Raw genomic sequence first — 24,147 nt, forward strand, 5'->3', positions numbered from 1 at the left:
ATTTATGCTCGCTTCTAAATAAGTCTGTCATGGCAGCATTAGGAGACCTCTTTTCATTCTGACCCACATGAAAGAAGAATAGGCACTGAAACAGTGAACTGTTGTTTTGAAAACAACTTAGTTGCCCAAGAACACAGAAATTCCTGGTAGGTTTTCAAAAGCCAGTTAGGTAAAGGCTCTCAGAGTGGAAGTTAGACGCCTAGGTTGTATTGAAGTCCCATGGAACAATTTTTTCATGTTTGTGGGCCTTTAAAATTCTGTCCAAAAACCTCCAACATAAGAATCCCATTTTAAGTAACTTTATTTAGTTACCCTCTGTGGTCAGCTACAGAATATAACTTAGAAGACATTTCTGGTGGTTTTGATGGGTTCTCTTTCCTTGGGGAAGGAAGCAAGGGGTTTGCTCTGGGTTTTGTAGGCTGGTTTGCATAATGAGGCCTTGGCCTCTGACTGGAACTTTTGTTTGGTTCAGCGTGAGTAAAGCAATACTCTTCTACACTTTCTTAGATAAAGCAAGGCATGCAGGCAATGTAAAAGCGCTAGCAGTCTTTGTCGCCAGAAAAAAAAAAAAAAAAAAAAAAGAAGAAATGATCATATTTAGCGATGCTGTTCACAGCGAGATTAAACCAAAGCTAGATGGAAAGAAGCTGTGTAGATAATTTGAAATAGATTCCGAGGATGAATTACTGCTTGGCTGTCTTCCGCACCTCCTCAGTTCTCAGATTTGTGTGCCAACAAACATTTTAAGATAACTCTGCTCTGTTTGCTCCTTGAATTGTCTAGCTGTTTAACAGGCTCTTCAGATAAACAGGGGATAATCTCAGGATTTTGCTCGACAAAGATTGCTTTGTGCAAATTTTAAAAATTCTGAATAGGTTGTTGTACAGGGCCTGGTCTCGCACTCCCTTTTAGTTGTGAGTACTTTCACGGGAGTAAGTGGTTGCACAGTCATGGCTGGAGTAAGTAAATGATCAATAATGATATCATTACCATTAATTTCTGTTGTTTTTTAAAGGTTATTAAAAATACAATGGTAGCACTGAACAGGACAGTCTTAACCCAGGAAAGTACTAAAGACAGACACGGCGAACAAACTGAATTAAAGAACATGTGGGAAAGTGCAGATATTTATTTAAGACGTTTATTTAAGACATCAGCGCGTCCCCACACCGGCCCTTCAGCTTTGGTACCACGGGGCCAGCACACCCCTTGGAGCAACCCCACACACGAGCAGCAACGCTTGTAAACTTCAAGACAGGCGACAGAGAGCCGGCGGCGGCCGGGGCAGCCCTCACGGGCCGGGCTCAGCCCCGGGACCGAGCCGAGCCAGGCCGGGCCCCGCTCCCCTCAGCGCCTCGCTGCTCGCCGTCTCCTAGAGCGGCGCGCCCCGCCCCGCCGGCGCTTCCGGCCTCTCTGCAACCGCCCTCATCTATCGTTGGTCCTCCGGGCCGTGGTGGCTGCACCGGGCCTGAGGGGACGGGGGGGGGGGGGCTTGGTGGCGGCCCCGGCGCTCGGCCGTGAGGAGTGGGGGGGGCATTGCAGCGGGGCCGGTCCTGAAGAGAAACGGCCTCCCGCCCTGCCGGGAGCCCCCGGGCAGCCCCGCCTCCCCCCGGGGGCGGAGGGGCCATGGCGGAGGCGGGGGGGGCGGCCGGGAGCCCCCCGGTGGGGCCGGGCTGCGGCGTGCAGGTGGTGCGTGGGGCTGGGGGGGCTCCGGGCCTTCGTCGGGGTCGGGGGGGCTGAAGGCAGAGGGAAGGGTTGGGAGGGGCTGTGGGGGAAGGCAGAGGGGTGGGTGTGCAGGGGCAGTGGGATGGGTTTGGAGGGGCTGTGAGGGAAGGCAGCCTCGAGACCTGGTTGGCCTTAGGGAGTGAGGCGCTGGGCACGTTTGGTTACCTGGGTTTGAAAAGAGAGCCTTAAAACTTTCCTACAGAGCTCTTTCTTCTCCCTGGAAGGTTTTGTTTTTAATTAGTTTTTCTTTAGCAAATATATACACGTACCCAAACGTATACAAGTACCGCAGATACGGTCTGGCAGCAATTTATATTTAGGTTTAGCGAGGCAAACATACTGGTCCTGAAAAAAAGCAAAATAACACAGATTATTAGGCAAGTGAAAATGAAGAACTTCACAGAATCTCAGAGTCTAAAAGCAGGTCAAAGCTTGTGTCCTAAAAATCATCCTGGGTTCATTTAAAGTATCCCATGCATGAGGTTTGGCAAAACCAGCTGATTTCTGCCAACAACCCTGAGTTTTTAAAGGGTTTGGAATGCTAATACGAAAACTATCATTTAAGAATAACAGTTTCTGACTTATGTAAAATCTTCAATGGTGTTAAAATGATTTAAAAAAAAATTATTTTCCACATTCACATACGGAGATTGGTAGGAGCCAACGTGAACTGGAATTTGCTGAAGCTGAAAATAACATTTCACTTTGGGGTTGTTTATGGTGTATGCCCTCAATAGAGGAGGTAACACCAGAAACGAGGTTTCTTGGGTGTAAAAGTGAGTTGCGCAGTTTCTGTCACTTTTTTTTTTTTTAACTCACATGTCTCCAACCTTGTGATCGTTGTATTGTTTTTCAGTAGCGTAGCTGAGGGAAGAGTTATGTTGTTGAGTAATATATTTGTAGAAGAAACAGGGTTGAAGTATCTGCTAATCAGTTAGCATTCTGTCTTTTTTCCATACATCAAAACTCACTTAGTAGAGCAACCATGAATCATCTTCAGCTTAGTCAGAGCAAAATGACTTCACTGAAACCACCTAAAATCACTTCAGGCCTTATTCTAGAACTTTGAAGTCCAGAGGAAATCAGGTAATGTCACAATGCTCCAATCCAGATCAGGTTCATAATGCTGTATTTTAACTGTTGTGCTTGGCCATTAGGCCATGAAATGCTCCTCTGCTGGATTTCGCTGTAAGTCAGTCTCAGGTAATAAAAGAATAATGTGGACTCAGTTGTCACTCAGTTGACCTTGTAATGACAAAAACACATTAGTTATGTGCAATTTATTTAAAGGAGCATTACGTGTATTTGTCGTTCTCTGTTGTGACAGTTTTAAAATATAAAAATGCTGCAAAGAGAACTCAAACAATAACCTGTGCTGTGAGTGGGCAGTGGTAGTTAGCATCAACTGAGCGAAAGGCTTTAAGACATTAGGAAAACTGTGTTCCAGGTCTCCCTTAGAGACCTGCTTTTAGAGATTGCCGTAGCAAGGCTGGTGTTTCTCACTGGAGACTGTGATTTGTCAGCAGTGACAGAGCTGTTGCTGGTTTTGTCCTGGGACAGAGCATCTAGACAGGATCTCTTCAGGCTACTACCAGATGACTTTTTTCTACAAATCTGCACCCGTACATGAAATATTGTGCCCACGTTCACGTTTTTCCCTTTTTAAATGAACCAAGGAGACTGGAGTGCTTTGGTACAGTCACACAATGGTAAAAGTCAGTTTATAGGTACCCAGCTTAGGGCAAGTGCCAACTACAGCTTTTAAGCCTGGCTACAAATGTACAAATGAACTAGAGAGAAGTGAAAAGTTAAACTCTGTGGTGTATTTCTCTTTGGCCTAAAAACAAAACAAGAAAAAAAAACACAAATGCAGAAGAACAGTAAACTAAGAACAGTAGAACCCAAGGAATTTCTTTACTACTGTGTGTTAGTAGTACTCAGGCATTTTAATCATATTGCGGTGTGCAGTTATTTGTATGGATTTGTTAATTTTTCAAGTTTTATGTGGAAGCATCAGCAATTCAGTGCTGTACCATATTTTGCCAGGCACGTAGCTTTCCGTTGCTGTGACAGTTGTGTGAAAGTAGAACTTGCTCACAGGAAAATGTTCAAGAGCATGCTAATCTGTTATTAGTTGCTCTGTTGAGATCAGAGTTGGTGACCTCAGGTATTTATGGATTGCTTCTATCTGTGCTGCCGTTGAAGTACTGCTTTTACTGTTTTCAGTTCAAGCTGAGCAGAAAAGTCCTTGAATGATGATTTGCACTGCCGCTCTGACTGAAAACAGGAGCTCACTATGGAAAAAAGTAAAGAAGTTCCAGTTTTACAGTTTTCAAACCAATGTCAAGCCAGTTTGTGACGGTATAGTCAAAATTGTACCAAGTTAGGTAATTTAAAAAAAAAAAAAAAAAAAAGATGAAGAATCAGTGGCTATTCTGAATGTACAAAACTGCATTGGAAAAAATGGAGAATGCTCTTCTTTCTGAATGAATATGTTAGATTGATTAGCATGACCATTTAGGGGCTTATTTTAATTGCAATCTAAGCGTAAGGGATATTAAAATCCTGAGCAATTTGGATGTATTGGTTTAGGATCTCAGGCCTGCTTATTTTTTGAAGTCTAAATGCACTATTGAGCCATACTTATGAAATAATCTTTTTTTTTTTCTTTGTTGTATTTTTTTGTATTCAACTTGACTTTTTTTTTTTTTTTTTTTTTTTTTTTTTTTTTACTTTGTCCTTATTTTACTTGCTTATCTCTCTACAACAGGTCAAAGACTTTCTTTGCTTAAAAATGTAGATACCTTTGCCTCTACTTGTTTTAAATACCCCTTTTTCCTGTCACAACATCCTGCCAAAAATCAGGATGTTCATTCATTTTAGACCAGTATATATATTTTTTTATTTTGCTGTGCAGTGCTGTTAAGCTTTTTATTTGTTAGTCATTGTTACTGTACATTGTACTCTGCGATATCTGAGTGTACATATATTGTACTGTGTATAAGAAAAAAAAAAAGAAAAAAACAGTATGCACAATAGCTCCTAATGTGTGCATTTGTGTGTGTTTGCCAGATCTGTAAGAAGTCCATTTCAGTGCTCTTCTGGTAGCTTCTCAAGATTCTCACGTGCTCACAGTAGGAACTAATCGTCTGGTTCTTCCAAGTGTGTGTTTATGGTTACACCACATGATAAGGACTAGAGTTCTGTTTCTAGGAACTTCTTAAAATGTCCTGTGAGGCTTTTTACAGGTTACTTGGGCTCTTTGTCTTAAATTCTCCATCTGTTATAAGGCACCTTAGCAGGTACTGGTTTGGCCTCCCCCTTTACGGACATTGCCAGTGTACTGTTACTGCGGCAAATTTCCTAGGACTGGCATGCTGTGAATGGAAGGTATTCTTTTTTCAAGATACAGAAACAATTTTGGGGGTTAAAAATGAGAATACTGATGAGTACTTAAACAGAGAAATCCCTCATCTGTGATTTCTAACCAATTTTAAAATGAAGATTTCAGATAAGTTTTCACACAATGCTTATGGGGCTGAAACAACAGAAGCTATAGGAGGAAAGCCTGTAATTGAAATGAGAGACTAAGGAACTATGTCATAAGTCATCTTCTAATGTTTTTTATATCAATTTTAGATAAAACCATTTAAAAAACTTGTCTAGAGTCCAAGGATTCAGGCTGCACATACAACATCTCCAGTTAGGTAATAAGTCAGAAGAAAAATTGATGAGTAAGATCTATTAATGGAAGATAGAAGCAAAGAGTGTCTTATGAAATGTAGGAATACTGGAATCAAGTTAGTATAGTTTAATCAATGGCTTGTTAGCATTTTTTGTTCAGTAGTCTCTTGTTTCCTTGGAGATCTACCAAAAGTAGAACTCAGAAAATGTGAAGTTTGAGAGAGGTGAAAGCAAATCATGTATTTAAAAGGAAAATAAAGGTACCTTGCCTACTTCCATATTCTTATGATCCCTTTTTGGTGAAAGTTAGTTTCAGAAAGATCTGGCACTTCTCTTTTTTAATGAATATTCTTGTAGTGTAAGGACAAAAAATAGTGTTACTGACTTTTTCTGTTTTTTTGTAGTCTGTCATTGTGCCTGTTCACAATAGTGAATGCTGGTTAGATGAGTGCCTGAAATCTGTCTGGGAACAAGATTTTAAACAAACGATGGAGCTGTCAGTTTTTAATGATGCCAGCAAGGTATGTTTCAGACCTTATTGAAAATGCTGTCCAAGTCAATACTGTCTCTGACAGAAATTTTTATTTGGGCTGTTTGGTTCACCACACAAAATAGAATAGCTGCACCTCTGTCATCATTTTTCTAGGACAGTTCAGCTGAAATCATTGCAAAATGGAAGATGAAGTTGGAAGATGCTGGTGTTCCAGTAATCATCGGTAGCAATAATTCATCTCAGCCTCGAGGAGGTATGTAACTTAATAGTGATTTTTTTTTTTAAAGAGTTAGGTTGCTATGATAGACAACACTGTTTTACTTCGAGAAGTGTCTTAGTAGCCACTTGCATTGCAATGGAAAAAAAAAACACATTGGACACGGAGGTCTGGAAAACAAAAACTCATTCCAATTTAGAATTTGGCCCTGTTGTTTTTGGCTCCATAAGATTTGTTTATATGGCCAGGAAAGAAGAACTTGGCTTGATACTTATTCTCTACTCAGCAAAAGAATTTTGTTTAATTGAAGTGTACACAATGTTGTTAATGCTTACAATTTTACTGTGGCTTTCTGATATCTGATTTATCTTCAGAAGATATGTCTTAAGAAAAAAGAAATACAAGATTTCTTACATAATAATTTAAAAATCATTTAAGTGCTTGTCAGGATTGTAGAGCAGACCCTGAAAATGTGAAATAAAGACTAACAAGCAAAATTATGTGAAAAGGTTTATTTTCCTCCTGAATCTCAGTCTTGCTTCTCAGTCACTTGAACGATTTCCCCCTTTCCCAAGATACATTCCTTGGAGTAAAGTCCAACTTTATAAACAACGCAATTTAATTAAAAGTCACAGATTTTTATTTTTATTTTTTACTTATTAATGGCTGCGGAAAAACTTGGCCATGTTCTGTAATGTGGAGATTGCAGGTTTCTTACTGCTGCCATTGCAAAACTCTACTGATTTAAAACAGTTAAATTTGTGGTCCAAGCCAAATGGAGAGGTGGTTCTGGGGTTTTGCAATTGGGCTGTAAATAACAATCATGTTGAATTATGAAGTACTTTGCTGCAGGATGAAGATACAGATGGTGGGATATGAACTGTAAAACTTCTATGTTTTTAATTTTAATCTCACTCTTTTTGTCAGAAGTGGAGGAAAAGCCAGTGTTTGCTTTTGTTAAAGGGGCAGAGGCCTGAGGTGAAATGGAAAATGCATTTTTGATACCACTTTGATCAGATCAAAACAGAGCTTTAAAACAAGTTTTGATGTGGGAGCTAAAAACTCACACTAAAACTCCTTGGTATTTACACAAGAGGCTAAACCAATATGTGCAGTGAGCTACCTGACAGGTCCGTAGTGGGATTCCCTATTGATTTACATGCTACTGCAAATTGCATTTAGCCACTGGAAGAGATCACAAACAAATATCGCTATCATTTTTTTCTTCTTTTTTGTTTGTTTTATGTTTGGGCTTTTTTTTAAGCAGACAAGCTTGCTAAAATGTAAAATAGAAATGAAAGTATGTTGCTCTTTGAAGAAGCAGATGTTGAGTGGCATTAAAGTTGGAGGATCATGACTGTGTTCTGAAGATCAATAAGAGGACGAAGCAAACAGAACACTGCTCATATTTTTATGGGAGCTGTAGATAGAATATTTCTGTCATTCTAGGTTTTGTGACAATGAGTAGCCAGGTAGGAATTAATATAAAATTTCATCAAAATTTGTGTCTTTCAAGATAATCTCAATTAAGAGACGCATTTTGGAAACACTGTAACACAACATCTGGTAAGCTTGTTTTTTTTAACACAATATCCTGTTTGTAACTGAAAAGAAACCCAGATTTATAGACCAGTCAAATTGGTCTTACTATGGAAAAGCCCAGTTCTGTTTCAGAAGGCTTAATTTTCATCCCATTGTTGAAACACAAATAACTACGAGTTTCTGAACTGAATTCATCTGTGACTTGGTGTAGGCCCCTGGCTTTATTTGCTTTCATTTCCTTTGACTATAGACTTCTTTAAAGCTTTTCTTTTTTTTTTTTTTTTTTTTTTTAAACAGTTGTCAGACCTAGCAGTACTGAAGTATAGCAACATATCTGTTACTATAAGTAATTTTAATGTTTTAACCTTTCTAGCGTGATCTGTTGTTGTTTTGACAGTGCAGCTTGTAATATAAGCACGAGCTGGTGATGAGACAAGGTTGGTAGAGCAAATACTTTTGGGCAACTGATATGCTGGAGTTAAACAATGTAAAGAATTTCTTGTATTCCAGGAAGCTTATTTATTTTCCTTTTTTTTCCACCTTAACTACTGGGTGATCTGTCTTCTTTAAAATCTTACCTCTTTTAGTAGCTGATGATCTAAAAAGCTAAGGAGGTTGTGATTTATTGTTAATGCCATCTTGTTATATAGTTTCCATTTTAATAAAATATTTCCTATGTATAAAGTCTTGTTCCAAATAGACTTGTATTAATGGCATGTGTAAACTAGTTGTAGTTTGCAAGAACACAGGTGCAAGGTTTTGACGATAATTTATGGTAATACTCCGAAGTCAGTTCACCTTTGCACTCTAGGAAACTGAAACTAAGTTTGAGTTGTGAACTACAATGAGTATCTTGTGCCATTAAAGAGAGATGTCAGATTAATTTTTGTTTTAAGGTGTATTTGCCAGTGTTAGGATAGCTGAAACCTGAACAAATCTTTAAGAAATTGTTGGAAGGGGGCACAGCTGTGAGCATTGTTTTAAATAATAGTATGAAATGCATAGTTCTTTTTTTTTTTTTTTAAATAAAAAAAGCTTATTCATGTGGAAGTCACTCTCAGGTCACCATTAAAATGAGGACATCTTTTCTTCATGGTTGTTACATTTTAGGAGCAGGTTACTTGAAATCCATAGTATTTGTTTGCTTTCAGTGATTTACTTTTATTATGTTAAGGACTAGTTACAACTGTAAGGAGTCTTTCCTTTAATAGAAGATGCTTTAGTACAGAAACAATGTACTAGTCAGGCTTCACATCTTCAACTATTTACACAAGATTAGGATTTATTTCTGATTCTTTTCTAACATGTAAAAGAAAGGGGGGGACCTAGAAAAAAAGAAAGGGTCACTCGCCGAAAAAAAGGAAACCTTTTTCTTTCCAAGAGTAAGGAATGTTAATATCTCACTGAGGCTTAAGTTTTTACGGTTGTAACCATGGTAACAGGCTCTTTTCACCAAGTAAGCAGGCCTTACAAAACTCAGAGACCTGGCACAAACATTTGATTTTCTTCAGTAGAGTAATATTAAAGAAATTCTTTAACTCATGCCAAACATAGGATTCATTGTGGTGAAAACTTTTTAATATCTAGTTTCTTCTACAGGGAATTATATCTCATTTTAATAGTTTTTTAAATATGCATATTCTCTATTTAAAAAAAAAAAAAGCTAGCATAAGAAAAGCTTCAGGATGGTTTCTGTTTTAATCTTAATAAATATTTTCCAACTCTTTTTCATAATGAATATTTAATACTTCAGATTTTTTTTTTAAGTGTTTCTATTTGAAAACAAGATCTGAGGTATTTCAGAAAGTTCATGTAGTAATATTACTGTCGTCTTGTAGTTGTCTTTGAATCTGCTTCACTTTTTTCTTCGTTATTGATTCCTTGGACTTCGTTAGTTTATACTGAAGATGGTTGAAATGTTGGAGTGTATACTAATGGCAGGATTGAAATGTAAATACAGGCTGCTTTACAGCTGGTAATGGTATATCCGAGTATTGATTTGATTGATGTTGGGTCAAATTTTGTTCTATCCTGTACTTTTTCCTCTTTCTTTAGTAGGGACCTCTGCAGTATTATGGTTTTTCTTGTTTGGCATGTTCAGACCTGCTAACTTTCATCAGTTGTTTCCTACTAAAATCACTCATGCCAGGATCCAGCTCTGCTGTTGTGTGAAGTACTGACTTTGCCAGCTGCTTTTTTACTGCCAAAAGAAAAAGAGAATGAGAGTAACTGTATATATGAGATTAGATATTCATACATGTATAAAAAGTTGTATGTAAATATGCTTTAAGGTAATAAATCTAAGAAATCTATGGAGAAGTTAAGGTAACTCAAAGACACCCACAAAGTGAGAATTAAAATACTTGAAATACATAAGAATAAAACAGTTACAAGGAAGAGCCTTTATCAGTACTGTTGCTTTGGCAGTTGATCTAATGTTCCTTTGAGGCAGTAAGAAATGCAGTCATAAGTCTTTTTCTTTACTTGGACAACTTAGCAAGATAGCCAAGGAGCAAGTGTATTAAACTAAGTGAACCTTTGAGCCCAGTTAAATTTGTTTCCTGAGCAAACTTAAACATGGATCTCACAAAAAGAACAGAGAAAGCTTTTGAATTTTTTGAAATGCCAAATCAGGAACTTAAGGAATAATAATATTTAAAACTACCCGACTCCATATCATGGTGAGACATGGCTTTATCTTTCCAGTTTTCCCTTTAAAGAATAATAAAAATCAACACAACAGTATTAAATATCATTGCATCACATGGTTAGCAAGCATATCAGAGCAATCTTGAGCTGGATTCTCTGAGTGAGTTTCAGAAATAGTTTAAATAAAGCTTAAATGATTTTATATATACATATATATATTTTTATATATATATATAAAAAAAAACAAATAGAATTTCTATAGGGTTTTTCAGAATAATACGATATAGCATGGTCTTTTCTTGTAATGCTGTCTGTAACAAGAATTCAAAGACCAGAATGTACTTAGGCCTTGTCTACGTATAAAAAGTGATCCCAGGTAAACCAGCTCATACTTCTTCCTCATAGATGTGTTTCCATTTCTGAACTCACCTCGCTGCTGGTTGCTGCAGTTCCTTCCTTACCTTTGGTCGTGCATTCCTGCTCTTCCCTCCTTTTTTTTTTTTTTTTAGCTTTGTTGCTTGTTTGACCCTCCAGTGCTGTCCAGTGCTGCTTCAGAAATTAAGCTGACAAAAAAGTTTTCTTCTAGTTCAGCTTCCTGAAATGGCATGGTAGAAAAGCCTGGATTGTCATCTGACTGAATTTATATTTTAGGGTTGTCTTCCAGAGATGGTATAACATGTTATGGTATAAATAAGACAAATTTGTGCTTTTTGGACATGTACTCTCCTCCTTGCATAACATTGATTTTTCTCTAACTTCCTAATGAGACTTTTTTTGTTTTAATTTTTGTATTTGCTTCCTTTGTATTTAACATACAAAATGGAACAGAACTGTTTTTGTGTACTGAGGACTTGGCCCCCAGGTAGGGAAAACAAGTTGACTAGCAGTCTCTTGTGCTTTCTTTTATTATTAGTATTATTTTTTTTAATTCAGAATTTGTTGCTATTTGTTACGATTAAAGAGATGAATATGTATATTCAGCCAAGGTTTTTCATCATCTGGATGTGTACTGGATGTGAGGCCTAAGTAGCTGGACTCTTCAAGGTTTATATTATGTATTATATCTTTGGGGAGGGGTAGTAAAAGTTCAGTTCTGCTTGGTGGTAGAATTTTGATATGTACATCTGATTAACCACACAGAATAATACTGAAATGAACATACAATTTAAATATTTAAAAGTTACCTGGTTTAAAATATGGAAAAATCCGTATTTTGCTTGGTACTGATTTTTATACTTTCGTCTGTTCCTGACTGCAGTAAGCTTAAAAATTCAAAGGTTAAAGCTACTATATAATTTTATCTTTATTTTCTCAACAGTTGGATTTGCTAAAAATCAAGCAGTAATACAGAGCTCGGGATTCTATCTCTGCTTTCTGGATTCAGTAAGTTGATACATCATGCTTGACTCAGTTTTGTCTAAAAGATTGTCTCATCATTTTTGATGTCATGGTTGGTTTGCTTTAAAGACAAGCTCTTCAGAGGTGTTTGGGTGTTAAACATGGTGGTTACTATTTATAGCCCTAAAGTTGCCTTCCAACCTGTAGCATGTCCACAGCCTCATACCATTCTTTGATCCTATGGGATTTCACAAGCGGTTGCGAGCAGAGTTGAGCAGGGTTGCTGTTTAGCTGTTTTTAGAATTTTTGCTTTCCCATGTGCTTCAGAAAATGATACAGATGAGAAACTAAGAGCTAATCTACTGGCTTTTTAATGCAAAATAGGAGATGTCTCATCTCCCATCTTGCTTTTTTTTTCTTTATCCTTTGTTGTATACCTTCTGTGAACCCATTCAGCTCACTAACCCACAGATAGCTATCTGACTTTATACAGCTTAATATGCAGTGAAGGGTTTCACAAATGTGCATAGCTGATCTGAGGAATGGTGCCATGTGGCTAGGATCAGGCAAAAAGAGCAAGACCTTTAAGGCTCACTGATCTTGTGTAATTTCACCTGAAGATTGATACTTTCCTCTGAATTGGCTATGGTTTAGTGTAGTACTAGGAGGAAATGGCTGCAGGAAGTGTAGGCTTTCAGGTAGGGTACAAGTTAACATTATGATTGTCTGTGCTCATTAGAAAGTGGCGTGATCTTTTTCATGAGAGCAGGGAGGTGATCTCTACAGCCTTATAATCACACAGCTTTCACTTTGGATGTTCTTTCAGTTTGCAAACTCTATTTGTTGTACCAGCTATGCAGATTTTTTTTTTCCCAACAGTGTACTGTTGCAAGACCCAAGGCAATTTGGCATATGTTTCTGGTCTTACTTTTAAGAAATTAAGCTTTGCTGTTGGCTTTCCTGGCCTTTATTCTTGCTGTTATTAAATTATAAAGTATATATCAACACTTTGCCTTTTTAAAAGAGTATATTTGAATTTATCCTTCCTGTTAGTGATTTTTTTTACAGAGTATATTTATATAAATCTTTGTGTACAAGTTTAAGGAGGGTGAAGCTTTGAAATGCAGTATCCAATATGCATATGTATAAAATGGTATGTCAGAAAACAAAATTTGAGCATTTATTGGACACATGGAACTCACAATCACACATACAAATTAATGGGTGTTTGGACAGGTCAGCTTCTTACACGTCAAAGAAAAGTACTTCATATTCAGCACTGAGTGTCAGTATCTGTTTCATAAACAGATTGTTTTGAGGAAGTATGAGCATGAAATCCACTGCTCTGTTTTTGATCTCCTGATTCATCAGATTGTAAGAGCGCGTGAGTCTTACAAATTATGCCATGAAGTAGCTGAAGTGATAGCAGTTTTGTTAATGCAAATATACCTGGGATCCAGTTCTTTTTGTTTGTCTTCAGGTAGACACAGATGCCAGGGCCAGTTAAATTTATGATTCTGTGGATTTAACTCTCCTACATTGTGAGTCAGTGAAACTACTTACATATATAAACAAGAAAGAAATACATATTAAAATTTTGTAAAGGTCAGGTGTTCCAGGCTTGGATAAATACTACATTGTATGGGGTATTACAGGAAATACATGGGATGAGTTGTGTACATACTTACGTTGACTGAAGTTAGCTGGAGTCCACGTAAGCATGAGTGAGAAATTAACATACTGTTATATTGTCCCTTAGAGCTTCACATCTGTCTCAAATCTGTATAAAATAATTTACAGAGGTAAGTCTTTCAATCCAGACAGATGTAGTTGTTTGCAAGTTAATATTTCTATAGAGATATCTTCAGAATTCTTAATTTATTTGCTTTATGGAGTTTATGAACTATGCTTCTTTGTGCTGCTGTGTTCTGTTTGCTGACTGTTCTATTTGCTGTGCATATGAGAAAACAAATTACAACTACTATGAAATCCGTGGTGGTTTTGAATTTCTGCAAGATTATTATTAGCATAAGTTGATGTTTCATATAATTAGGACCTAGTCAAAGTGCTATGATTGAGAATTTTATGACTTCCAGTATGGATAAGTTTGGAAGAAGCTAACAAGGCTTTCTGTTCTACACATTTCTGTTCCTGCTATTGAGCTACATGCTGCAGAACAGAAGACATTCTGATCTAACAGAAGCCTAATCTTGGTACAAAGAAATGCTAAATGATTGGCATTACTTAAGTGTATTTTCTACCATCTCCCCTTGTGGCTACCATTGTTTGCTGAAAACAGATTGGAGGAAATAAAAATTAATGTGGAAACTGCTGCAAGTCTAAAAATTGCTCAATATTTTGGCCATAGTTAGTAAATGCTGTGTGATAATAGCTGCAACACAGATGTTGCCAGCTGTTTAATAGCTCTGCTTCTACACACCACCTACCTTCTTCGTTTCAGTCACCAATCCAGCGTCAGGCTCTATAGGAAGGAATGCTGATATCAGCCGTTTGGAATGTGCTGCAGTAATGCCAAGGAATTGACCTTCAGATGTGCAGGCATAATTGAAGCTTTGCTAGAGGTGGATGGAGAGAGAAATGGGGCTGTGTCAATAGCTTGTATACATTTCATATAGGTGGAGAAAAGTGTTGTGGCTCCTCATATGTTCATTTCACTTACGCATCTTTGGGAGTATTAGTCCCGAAGAGACTGTTTTGCTTGCCATTCCAGCTGGAGTCAAGCTGCTTGTGTTATGTCTCTCAACACAGATTTGCGAGGACAACAAATTGGGAAGAAATGTGGAGGGAAAAAAAAAAAAAAAAAGGTTACAGAGCTCAGAACTGTCAGAATTTGATCAGTCTATTCTAGTATGAAGTGGCAGCTGTTTGACTAATAGCTATTATGGAGTTTCTTTGCTGTAGCTGTTGTTACAGATTTCACCTCTAAGCTACTGAGGCATTTTTCCCACCAGCAAAAGCAGAAAATGTGAAGATACTTAACAAATTGTTCTTATTGTACTCCCAGAAAAATCTTGGTCATAATGACATCAGAGTTCACTAATTATGCTAATGTATTTCACAGTTACTTTCCTCCTTTTCAAATTGTCTGTAGTTACTTTATCTACCAGTTGCGTTTTATTGTGATTTTAGTTTGTCAGCTCTCCGGGGTGGTTGCCATCTTTGTTATAATCATTTACCCAGATTTAGCACAGGAGAGGTGTAATACTGAAAACTCTTTTTTTTCTTTGAAGTGCTATTTTCTTTGACACTTACCAAACATACTTATCCTTCTATAAAACTGCATTTCTTTAAAAAGGAATGTGCTTTCATTCCATTCTAAGAATCTGTGTAGTTTCCCATTATTTCAGGTTTAATCAAGGTGGTTTTGGAGGTTATATAAATATATAGGTAAATATATAGAAATATAAAATCGTGTCCTTTATTTGACCTGCAATATTTCTAGCCCAGTCATATTTACTTGAGTCCTTGACCCATTTGTTTTAGTCCTTTGAAAGGCTCTGTTGGCAATATATTGCTGTTTGCAAGATTCTTACTTAGCCAGTTAAGAGTTGGCTGTTCCGTGCTGTCCCAGCACAGGGAAGCAGCTGAGCTTTATTCACCAAATCAAGGGTGGACCATCAGAGTCAGCACTCTGCTGTTTGAATTGGCAGCTGCCGACCTGTGTTTTCCCATTTGTGAGATTTGCTTTTAGGATTTCAGTTGCAGAATGTCAGTGTTGCTGTCAAATGGTGCATGAGCTTGTCTTGAATTTCAGGTTCAAAAACACTTCAGTGAGGGGAGTTCTTAAAGGTCTTGGGAGAAGGTGGTTGGGCCTCAGCTAGCTGCTTGATGTGTTTCAGGGACTCCAGCCTTCAAGCTAGTTCTCAGTTATTAAAATAGCTGCTTGGTTACATAGGCTCCTTCACTTGCTGGTTTTGGAAGTTGGTGTTTTAAGTTACTTTGCAGGCGTTAATAACCTTTTGAAACACTTTCATGGAAATTACCGTTTGTATAGCCTAAAAAATGCAGCAGTGATCAGACTTCATGTATTTGCTTTTTTATTGTTGTTGTGACATAATACTCCTTGCAAATTTGATCCTCAGTTTAAAAACTGAGAGAAAGTGTCACTCAATCAGCAGGTGAATGGATGTAGTGGTGAACTCCATTCCCAGAAGCTCCCTCTCCCCCGAAGAGTTGTACCTTTTTTCTGAATCACTAAGGAGAACGAAAATATTATAAAAAAAAATATATATAAATTTGGGGGGGGGGAGAGTGGAGGACAAACAAGAAGTACTTGAAGGCATCATTCCTCTTTCGTATATGTCTTCACAGAACAGTATTAAAAATGGATTAAATGTCCCTGTCTGGAATGTGAAATGTTACTTGTCTGTTTCATAAATAACCAAACCTTTAGAATTTGGCTGCCATAAGCTCCTTCCACACTTCTTCATCAGTTTATTACTTAAAGGGGGTAATTGAAATTGACAGGGAGGATTTTACTCTGGTCTGAGTTTACTGATGTTGCAGTGTAAATGACTTGCTTCCCCTGTCTGTAAGCACTCCCATGCTTTTTTTCAGCGATCCAACTGTGAGAAAGATCCAAAATCTATCCCCAGTGACTTCAGAAATGTTAGGTATAGAACAGCATATGTCTGCGCTTGCTGCACAAATGCACCAAGGTGGGAATTGCCTTGACGTCAAAAATTTCTCATCAGTTGATAGTCATGTTGAAGTAAAAGATTCCATAGGAAGATTCTAGTTAATTTTATGCTGTTGGAATGTGCCAGTCAGCCAGGTGTAAGGTCACCAAACATGTCCTCCCATTTAGGGCTCTTTGTTGCCATGTTCAAGAAAGAAATGGTGCACCATAAAGTCAGTGTCTTAGCCTTGGAAGTGTTTCCTTTGTTGTCCCTTTCTTTCTCAAGGTATTTCAGAAGTAGAATCTGAAGAGCAGTGTTTTTTTCCCTGTGATATTGCAAGTACTGGCAGTGTGTGTGTTTTGCTCAGGTGAGACATGTGGAACTCGAGTGTGTGATTTTAATGGGTTTGATAGCGTGGGGCTTCTTTAAAAACACTGCCGATGATGAGCGTATTTGCTTTGGTAGTCCTGCAGACAGGCCAGTTTGTGGAGGCTTTAGGCCTTTTACTTCTCTAGCTCAAGGAGTTGTACTGAACAATAGCAAAGAAGGATTTCACTTATAGTCTGAGCAGGTGCAGGGTAAATGAATGCCCGTTTGATGGATTGAAAGACTGGAGATGCCGTGTCATTTCTTAGGGAATCAGATGTTCCTCCTGGTACTGCTACAGGTTGTATTTTAGGGGCAATAGCTGCAATGACAAGAAAGTGCTGTTACTGCCAGGATGGAGCATATCAGCTTTTTTTTTTTTTTTTTCAGCATCATGAAGGAATTTGCAGAAGTGTTTGATGCTGAGTCTATAATGTGAGCTTAAGGAAGCACTTCGGTACTGAGCTTTAGTTAGTGTAGTATTTAGTTAGTGTAGTATTTATGTGAGCTTGTCCTTGGTTTTAAAAAGTAAAGACGTATGTTGAGTTGTATGTTTTGTGTTTACTTTCTGCAGTAAAAAAAAAAAAACAGTTTCAAGGGAAAATCATCATTATCACTGTGGAGTTCAGTGTGGTCCAGACAGCCTGCCTGGTTGAAAAGGCCAGTGAATGTTTGTCACTTAAATGTATCCAGAATGGTTTAAGAAGCAAATAATAAAGCAAAAACAGCTTTGAATAGTATCTTTAAACTTGGATTATTGACTTAGATTTCCTTTTCTTCGACTAAACATATGAGGAAAGTAAAAGAACTAGCTCAGTGTAAATTGTGTGTGTTTATGATGAGTGCTTGCCTCTGGTTGGAACGAAAACAACGTAGCTGAGAGCTGTGTAATGAGCGGTTCTGGTCCTACAGCATCTGCAAGTGGTGTAGAACCCAACAGGAGCAAGGCAGCTTTCTGCAGAAGGGATATATTGGTAGGACCGCAAGCAGGCAGAATGCCTGTCTGACTGAAAGGTGATGGAGATCACGGCCTCCCACTGGCAGAAGCACATCTGGGCTTGTTTAGAAATCCCTGCTGGCTTTTCATGTGAAATAAAGTCCTTTTCATTCTCCCATCTTTCAGCAAATTGTTTCCCTACTCAGAATGGACACTGGAGAACAGGAAACATGTTTGTAATCAACAAAATTCCTACAAAATCTGGGTTGTTTTCAGTGTCTAATGTAGGCTTTTGTTTATATTGCTTTATTGCTTGTCATTTACCTGTTTGGCGTTGTTTGCATTGTATATATGTATGTATTTAGCTGGCAGTAAACCCAGCTACTACCTGAGATTTTTCTTAATTTTTTTCCAAAGTTTGGGGAATGCAGTTACCTGAAAGTAGATTTATTAACAAATTATTTTTATTTCCTTATCCTACTGTAAGTACATACTTAGTGGAAGCATTTTTATTGAACATTATTTTAAATATATTCTTTTGTTATTCTTTCAGTGAGGGAAAATTTCTCTTCATCCTGTCTGCCTTCTGTCCGCCAAGAGACAACCTTTAGACGCTTTCATGTTAGCAGGGAAAAATGAATTATTTTTTTTTTTTTAAAGGAAGTTTAACAGAAGTTTCCACTAAAATTCAATGTAATTTACTGCTAGCCTTATCTTCCCTAATCATATCTAGGAGACAGAAGCGGACTAAATGTACTTTGCTATTTCTAAATGTAGTCTGTTTTTCTAAATAGCATCTTTTTCTAAATTCAGTAGTATGTTTTTTCTAAACAGACTAAATATACATTTGCAGCTAGATTCAGATGTGCACTTCTTTGTCTGATGTGTCATGAGGGAAAATTATTCTGAAAAATGGTTTAATTATTCAACTTTTGTTCACAGTTTTAAACAAAAAACATCCAAACTGTTGACTGTATAAACCAGTATCTGTCAACAGTTGCTGAATTCAGTATCATAAATGCAATATCTTTGATAGGGAATCTGTGATTATGTAATATACAGCTCTATAAATTTAACATCTTAATTATCTGCTATTGGTGAAACTCTGTAAGTTCTTACCAGTGCAGTGTGTGGTTGAGTGTCACTGCTATCTATCACTGGCCTATGAAATTGAGAAATTTGTAAAGTGCTCTGGTTTTGTGGCATTGTCTTTCTGCTTTTACTCATTAGAACTTAATATCTTCTTTCTTTCTTTGATTCTTTCTTTTTTTTTCCTATCACTGACATAGAATGCAACCTCATTACTAAGAACTATTTCTTCAGGATTTTCTCTTTTCCACTTCATCACAGTAAAGAATCTTCAAAATGCGTTGAAGTTTGATTTTGCAGTTAGCTTTCTTTTTTATAGCTGTCCAGCCTGAGTATTAAAAAGCTAGGTGGATGAACTGACTCAGTTTTGTCTGGGATGTGATTTGTATTTTGTACCATTCTTCCTCATCATTTGATTGCTTTATTTTATTTGGGATTAAGACATAAGTCTTAAACTACTGTTCTTTTTTTTTTTTTTTTTTTTTTCCATCCCAGGAAGAATCACAGAACTAAACAGCAATGTGTTATGTAAAACTTGTAAATAATAACTGATAGATAAATGGAGAGACTTTTAAAAAATATTTTAAATAAAGGTTAAAGGTCACTCAGGGTAAGAGTTCATAGTTTTGGAATATTAGAGAACAAAAATGTATTTATTTTCTTAAAAAGCATTTTAAAGTTTTTGCGGTCATAGTGCTCCCTCTTAGGCTGGATTTTACATAATACTGATGATCTTGGTGATAGCCTAAGACCCAAATCTGCAGTCTTGTTAGTTTTGCCAATCGCGTCCACATGACATAGTGCTTTGTTAGGGGGAAACAGACCAAGCTGTCTGTTGATGAAAACATAACATTGACCTGTATGGTGAATAGAATTCTGGATTTCATTTGGATTATTTAAATCAAGTTGATTATTTTTCATCTTTGTGAGTGTATGAGTCCCGTTTAAATTTATCTCTTGTGCAAGATCATAACTGGAACCTTTTAGCACAAGAGCTTATGTTGTGTATTGTAAGCGATAAAAGTAACATTGTTCTAAGCATTTTCATTCCTCAGTTTTGGATGGATTTCTTTTTGCATTCTTGGTTTTTAGGGATTTAACAAGAAGACAACAAGGTGTGAACAAAGCTCAGTTAAAATATAACTCCTATATTTTGTAAGAAAAAACAGATTGTAATTAAAAAAAAATATATCTCTGTGGTATACAGAGAAATATGATTATTGTTCTTACAGGCAAGGGTAAATGTTTTGCTATAATGTTTGCTTGATGAATTCTTGATAAAGTAGATTAGATGGCAAATATTATTGTCAAAGTTCTGAAGTAACTGTTGAAGAGAGTTTCATTCTCCCTTTATAATAAAGGCTGAGAAATCAGAATTTTTCCACTGTTGGTTTTGAAAATGATTAAAATCTTATATTTTTACTAACCATATCCTGGATACAGAAAAATGCTTTTGCCGATATATCTCTTTCTTCTTTTAAGAACTTGCATGCCACAAGAGTCAGTTTTATTATTCTATTGTTTTATCTTTAACCTTCAATTGTGTTAAATAGTTGGAGCTACTTCTAAAGCTCTTTTCATTCTCCTGTTGATTTTGGTAAGACTGTCGTGTCACCTTTATATCGAGATCATTCAACCCTCTAAGGCCTACTTATCCAAGCACTAATGTTGCTGTTGATTTGACTGAAAGTTTTAATGTGAAAGTTTTTGGAAATTCAATACTTGTATTTTGGCTTTAGCAGAAATCTCCTTTGAATAATTTTAGTGTGAGGAACGGTTAAAAGAATGGATGTAGACCAGGAACTCAGGAACGAGAACCAACCATGAATTATGTTTCCCTGATAAGCTAGAAACATTTGGAAATACACTGAGGAGAAACAGGTTGTATTAGCTTTAACCAGTGTGTAAGAGAGACTCAGTACAGCTCAGACCGCAAAGAATGTTTCTTCGTATTGCCAGCATGTCTCAAATCTCATGCTTTTAAGCAAGGTTAGTTCCTTATCCACATCCACTGCCAATATATGGCTATTAGAGCTTGTGGTTAAAGAGATGTTGGGTGTCTTTAGAAATGTAAAATGTGTGAGTGTCCATAAGAAATGTGTTGATTGCAACATCTGTCATGTAGTAGTTAGGCCATTTACAGTTTGAACAGGATTGAGTTTAACCCACTAAGAGTGTAAAGTGTCAAGTCGCATTATCAGTGTGTTTTTTTTTTTTTTGTTTGTTTGTTCGTTTTACTGTGTTTTGAGTTACTGCAGGTTTCAGGTTTTGTTACCTCTTCAGTATATGTACTCAGAGCTGTCACAGTGCTCAAGAATATGCTTCGCTTGGTTGTAGTCAGTCTGTATTTCTGTCACCGATGCATTTGAACTCCTGTTGATAAATAATGCTATTTGTGATTGTTGTTGATAAGATTATTGTTAAGTAATAAGATTATTATTGATTATTGTTTTTGATAAGTAACAAGGTTATTGTCGATAAGTAACGCTATCTCAGAAATCACTGAAAGACTCAACCTAGGAAAGAAAAGCCTTATTCTATATATTGCACTGCTGGTGATTCTTATCTGACTGGAGATTGACTTGCATTGTGGAAAAGTGGTAGAAATAAGTGTTTTGCTGGGTTTTGTAGACACGTGCGAGTATTGCTTGGAAAATCAGAGACCTACAAAGAAAGGGTTTTTTACTCTTTGATGTTGCTTAAAGTTTGAGGACTCAACCTATACACAGCTATGACTGGAAGATTCTGATGAATCTGGTTAACACGCAACTTTAATCTCTCATTGTGTCTGCTTTTAGGTGACAACAGCAAGATCATTTAACGTCTTCAGCTTTTATACCACTAGCAGATACTCTAGACTGTTTTAGACTTGTCTCCTTATTCTGTCAGTCTGTATACATACAAGTTTGTAGCCTATCTGCTTGATTAGTAAGTTTGTGTGCTTTGAATGGGAATATGTGTTAGAAAGCAAGAATCTTAGTTTCCACATGAAATGAGGGCTTCATTTAAAATGAAGAACTTTTTGAGTTGATAATGTTATTAGCTATATCTGTTTTATTGGTATTTGTACTTTATAAATTATTTTACTTCTTGTTAGTGACTATCATCCTGCCATATACTCCTCCGTTGGCTCTCTTCTTTCCTACCTACATAGGTATTTTCACTTTGTGCATTTTAAAGAAGGCACTGAAAGCTTACTTGGAGAAGCTTTAGTGGAATGGTTTTCAATTATTTTAATCTATCAAAGTAGCAGATGAAAATAAGAATGCATTTAAAAAATGCTCTTTCTCATTTTTAACTCCACTTGCTCAGAGGCATTGAAGAAGTTAGATGCAAATGTGTTACTTCCGGCTCTTTGAAAGAAACAAGTAATGGGCACAGTGACTTTCATATTTGTTCCATTTGTACGTCTGACTGCAAGCCAGTAAAATGATGTTAACTTAACAGCATATTCTAATGTGTATCTGAGTACTGTACTGTGACCTTTTTATATTCAGTAACAGTGTGCTATTTATTGCAGGATGATGTGATGATGCCACAGCGGGTTAGACTGCAGTACGAAGCTGCCATTCAACACCCAAACAGTGTGAGTACTTTCTTGTGTGTGTTTGTGCTTTTCTTTTTTTTCTTTTACAGAGTGCCGGATACATCTTTAAAAGGATATGAAAATTTCACAGTAGGTCTGGTGGAGGCAGAGCAATACACAGTGTATTCTTTTCCTTTATTTTTAATCCTTGCACTGAATAGTAGCTTTGATTGAACTTCTTTTCCTCTATTTTTCGCTGTGTAGTAAACCAAACGTCATTATGACTGTGGTACCCTTTCTCAAATAAGTATACAGGTTTCCTTAGTGTATATAACTTAAAGGAGAATGCCTTTTTGATATAGCTCTCCAAGGTAATGTGAAAAGCTATAAAGGATCAGTTACAAGAATGGTCTAACTGTTTGAAATATTTAAGAAACTGTAAGGAATGCATGTGTTATCATTAATAAACTGGCCTACAGTTAAATCAATGTTTTTCCCTGGTGTCTGCAAAAGAAAACATTATTAAGTCGGATGCCATTATTTATTCTTGTGACATGAACTATCAAAGGCAATCTATGAAAGAGTTGTTTTATGATCTGTCTGATCATGATGTTAAATCAATTTCTGTGATTAAGTCAAATATCCCTTGGAGAGAATTTGTGTGTATGTACTCTTTACCTGAAAATAATAAACCAAAATAATTTTCTATGACAGTTACTTTTTGTCAATATTACTGACATATACATTCCTTTATAAATCTGAAAACTGAGCTTGTACTCCTATCAACAATGTTTGGCAAAAAATGGTATAAATGAAATAAATCTCGCAAGAGAAAATGTCAGAGGTGTTAAAACTGTGTGCCAGAGGTTTCTGGTAAAGAAAGGGTATTTGACTTGGTCTGTGAAGAAGATATTTCCTGCAGTTCTTGGAACAAAATGGACGGTTTGAAGATTATCACTGTCTGGGAATTAAACACCATTTGAACTTTTCCTCCCCAAAACACTGACTTCAAAGAAGAGATTATTGCGGTTGTTTCAGCTAAGGAATCCCTGCCAAACAACCTGCTGCTTAGTGGTAGGATGTGTACCTGCTCATCGCAACACCTGTGCTAGGTCTCTGATGAAATCTGATAATCCTTACAATGTAATTTATGAAATTATAGTTTCAGTAGCACCTGAGAAGCAGTTAACCTAGTTCATATTATGAACATTAATAAAAAGATACATGGAAAGTTGTTTTTGTTCTGATATGAATCAGTTAATGTAATTCTGTAGTAAAATGCCAAGGAACCGGAGAGGCAAGTTGATCCAGTTGGCTTGCTCTGTGGAGACCAGTGTTAGGAGCTATCGTATTTCTTGCTTGTATGACTTCTGTATCTGTCTATTGAGACTTTTTTAATTAGACTAATTTCAACTAAACAGTTTGTAGGCTGTTTAAAAAACACTTCAACTGTTTTGTTTATATTCTGCTATAATTTAGTGTCTAACAACATTAGGTATGAGCCATTAAGTGGCAATTAAATAAATAGTAATGAGTGCCTGAACAGACTGAAGGGTATGTCTCCATGATATATTCCAACCAACACAAACTTGTTCTTCCTAGGCTCTAAGCTCTTCTGAAGCTGTGGTCCCGTTTTAGGGTGGTACTACTTGTCTATTTACAAAGCTTAACTTGTGCTTTGCACTTCTCTAAATAAAATTGTCTGGAGTCAGTTTGACTTAGTATGGGAAATCGGGGTTTCCACTTTTCAGTTATCTGACAATACAGAAAATATTCAATTCAGAGAAATGTAAAAAAAAAATCTCTCGAATGGAAAAAAAGGCCTGAGATCTTAAGAAAAATGATAGGATGTGCGTGCTCCTCATATGTCATAGATGTAGCACGTGTAGGAAGAGATGCTTATGTGAAGAATCCCTTCTGGGTTAATACTGTGTATTCCAG

General features: G+C 36.9%; 1 protein-coding gene across 3 annotated transcripts in view; it reads left to right on the plus strand.

Moving 5' to 3' along the window:
• The first annotated feature begins 1,550 nt into the window (after nt 1–1,550).
• B3GNTL1 (UDP-GlcNAc:betaGal beta-1,3-N-acetylglucosaminyltransferase like 1) overlaps nt 1,551–24,147 on the plus strand; it is a 124,182-nt gene continuing 101,585 nt past the window's right edge. Inside the window, exons 1-5 of one of the 3 annotated variants that reach the window (XM_082774795.1) lie at nt 1,551–1,689; nt 5,814–5,930; nt 6,056–6,155; nt 11,629–11,693; nt 22,201–22,266. In XM_082774795.1, the coding sequence (XP_082630921.1) occupies nt 1,627–1,689; nt 5,814–5,930; nt 6,056–6,155; nt 11,629–11,693; nt 22,201–22,266 (411 nt within the window). In that variant the 5' untranslated portion in view covers nt 1,551–1,626. Of the gene's footprint in view, nt 1,690–4,840; nt 5,116–5,813; nt 5,931–6,055; nt 6,156–11,628; nt 11,694–22,200; nt 22,267–24,147 lie in introns of those variants that run through there. The other 2 variants (XM_082774794.1, XM_082774793.1) reach the window with 2 other exon arrangements.

This window comes from Aythya marila, assembly GCF_965140915.1.
Source record: "Aythya marila genome assembly, chromosome: 18".
Taxonomy (NCBI): domain Eukaryota; kingdom Metazoa; phylum Chordata; class Aves; order Anseriformes; family Anatidae; genus Aythya; species Aythya marila.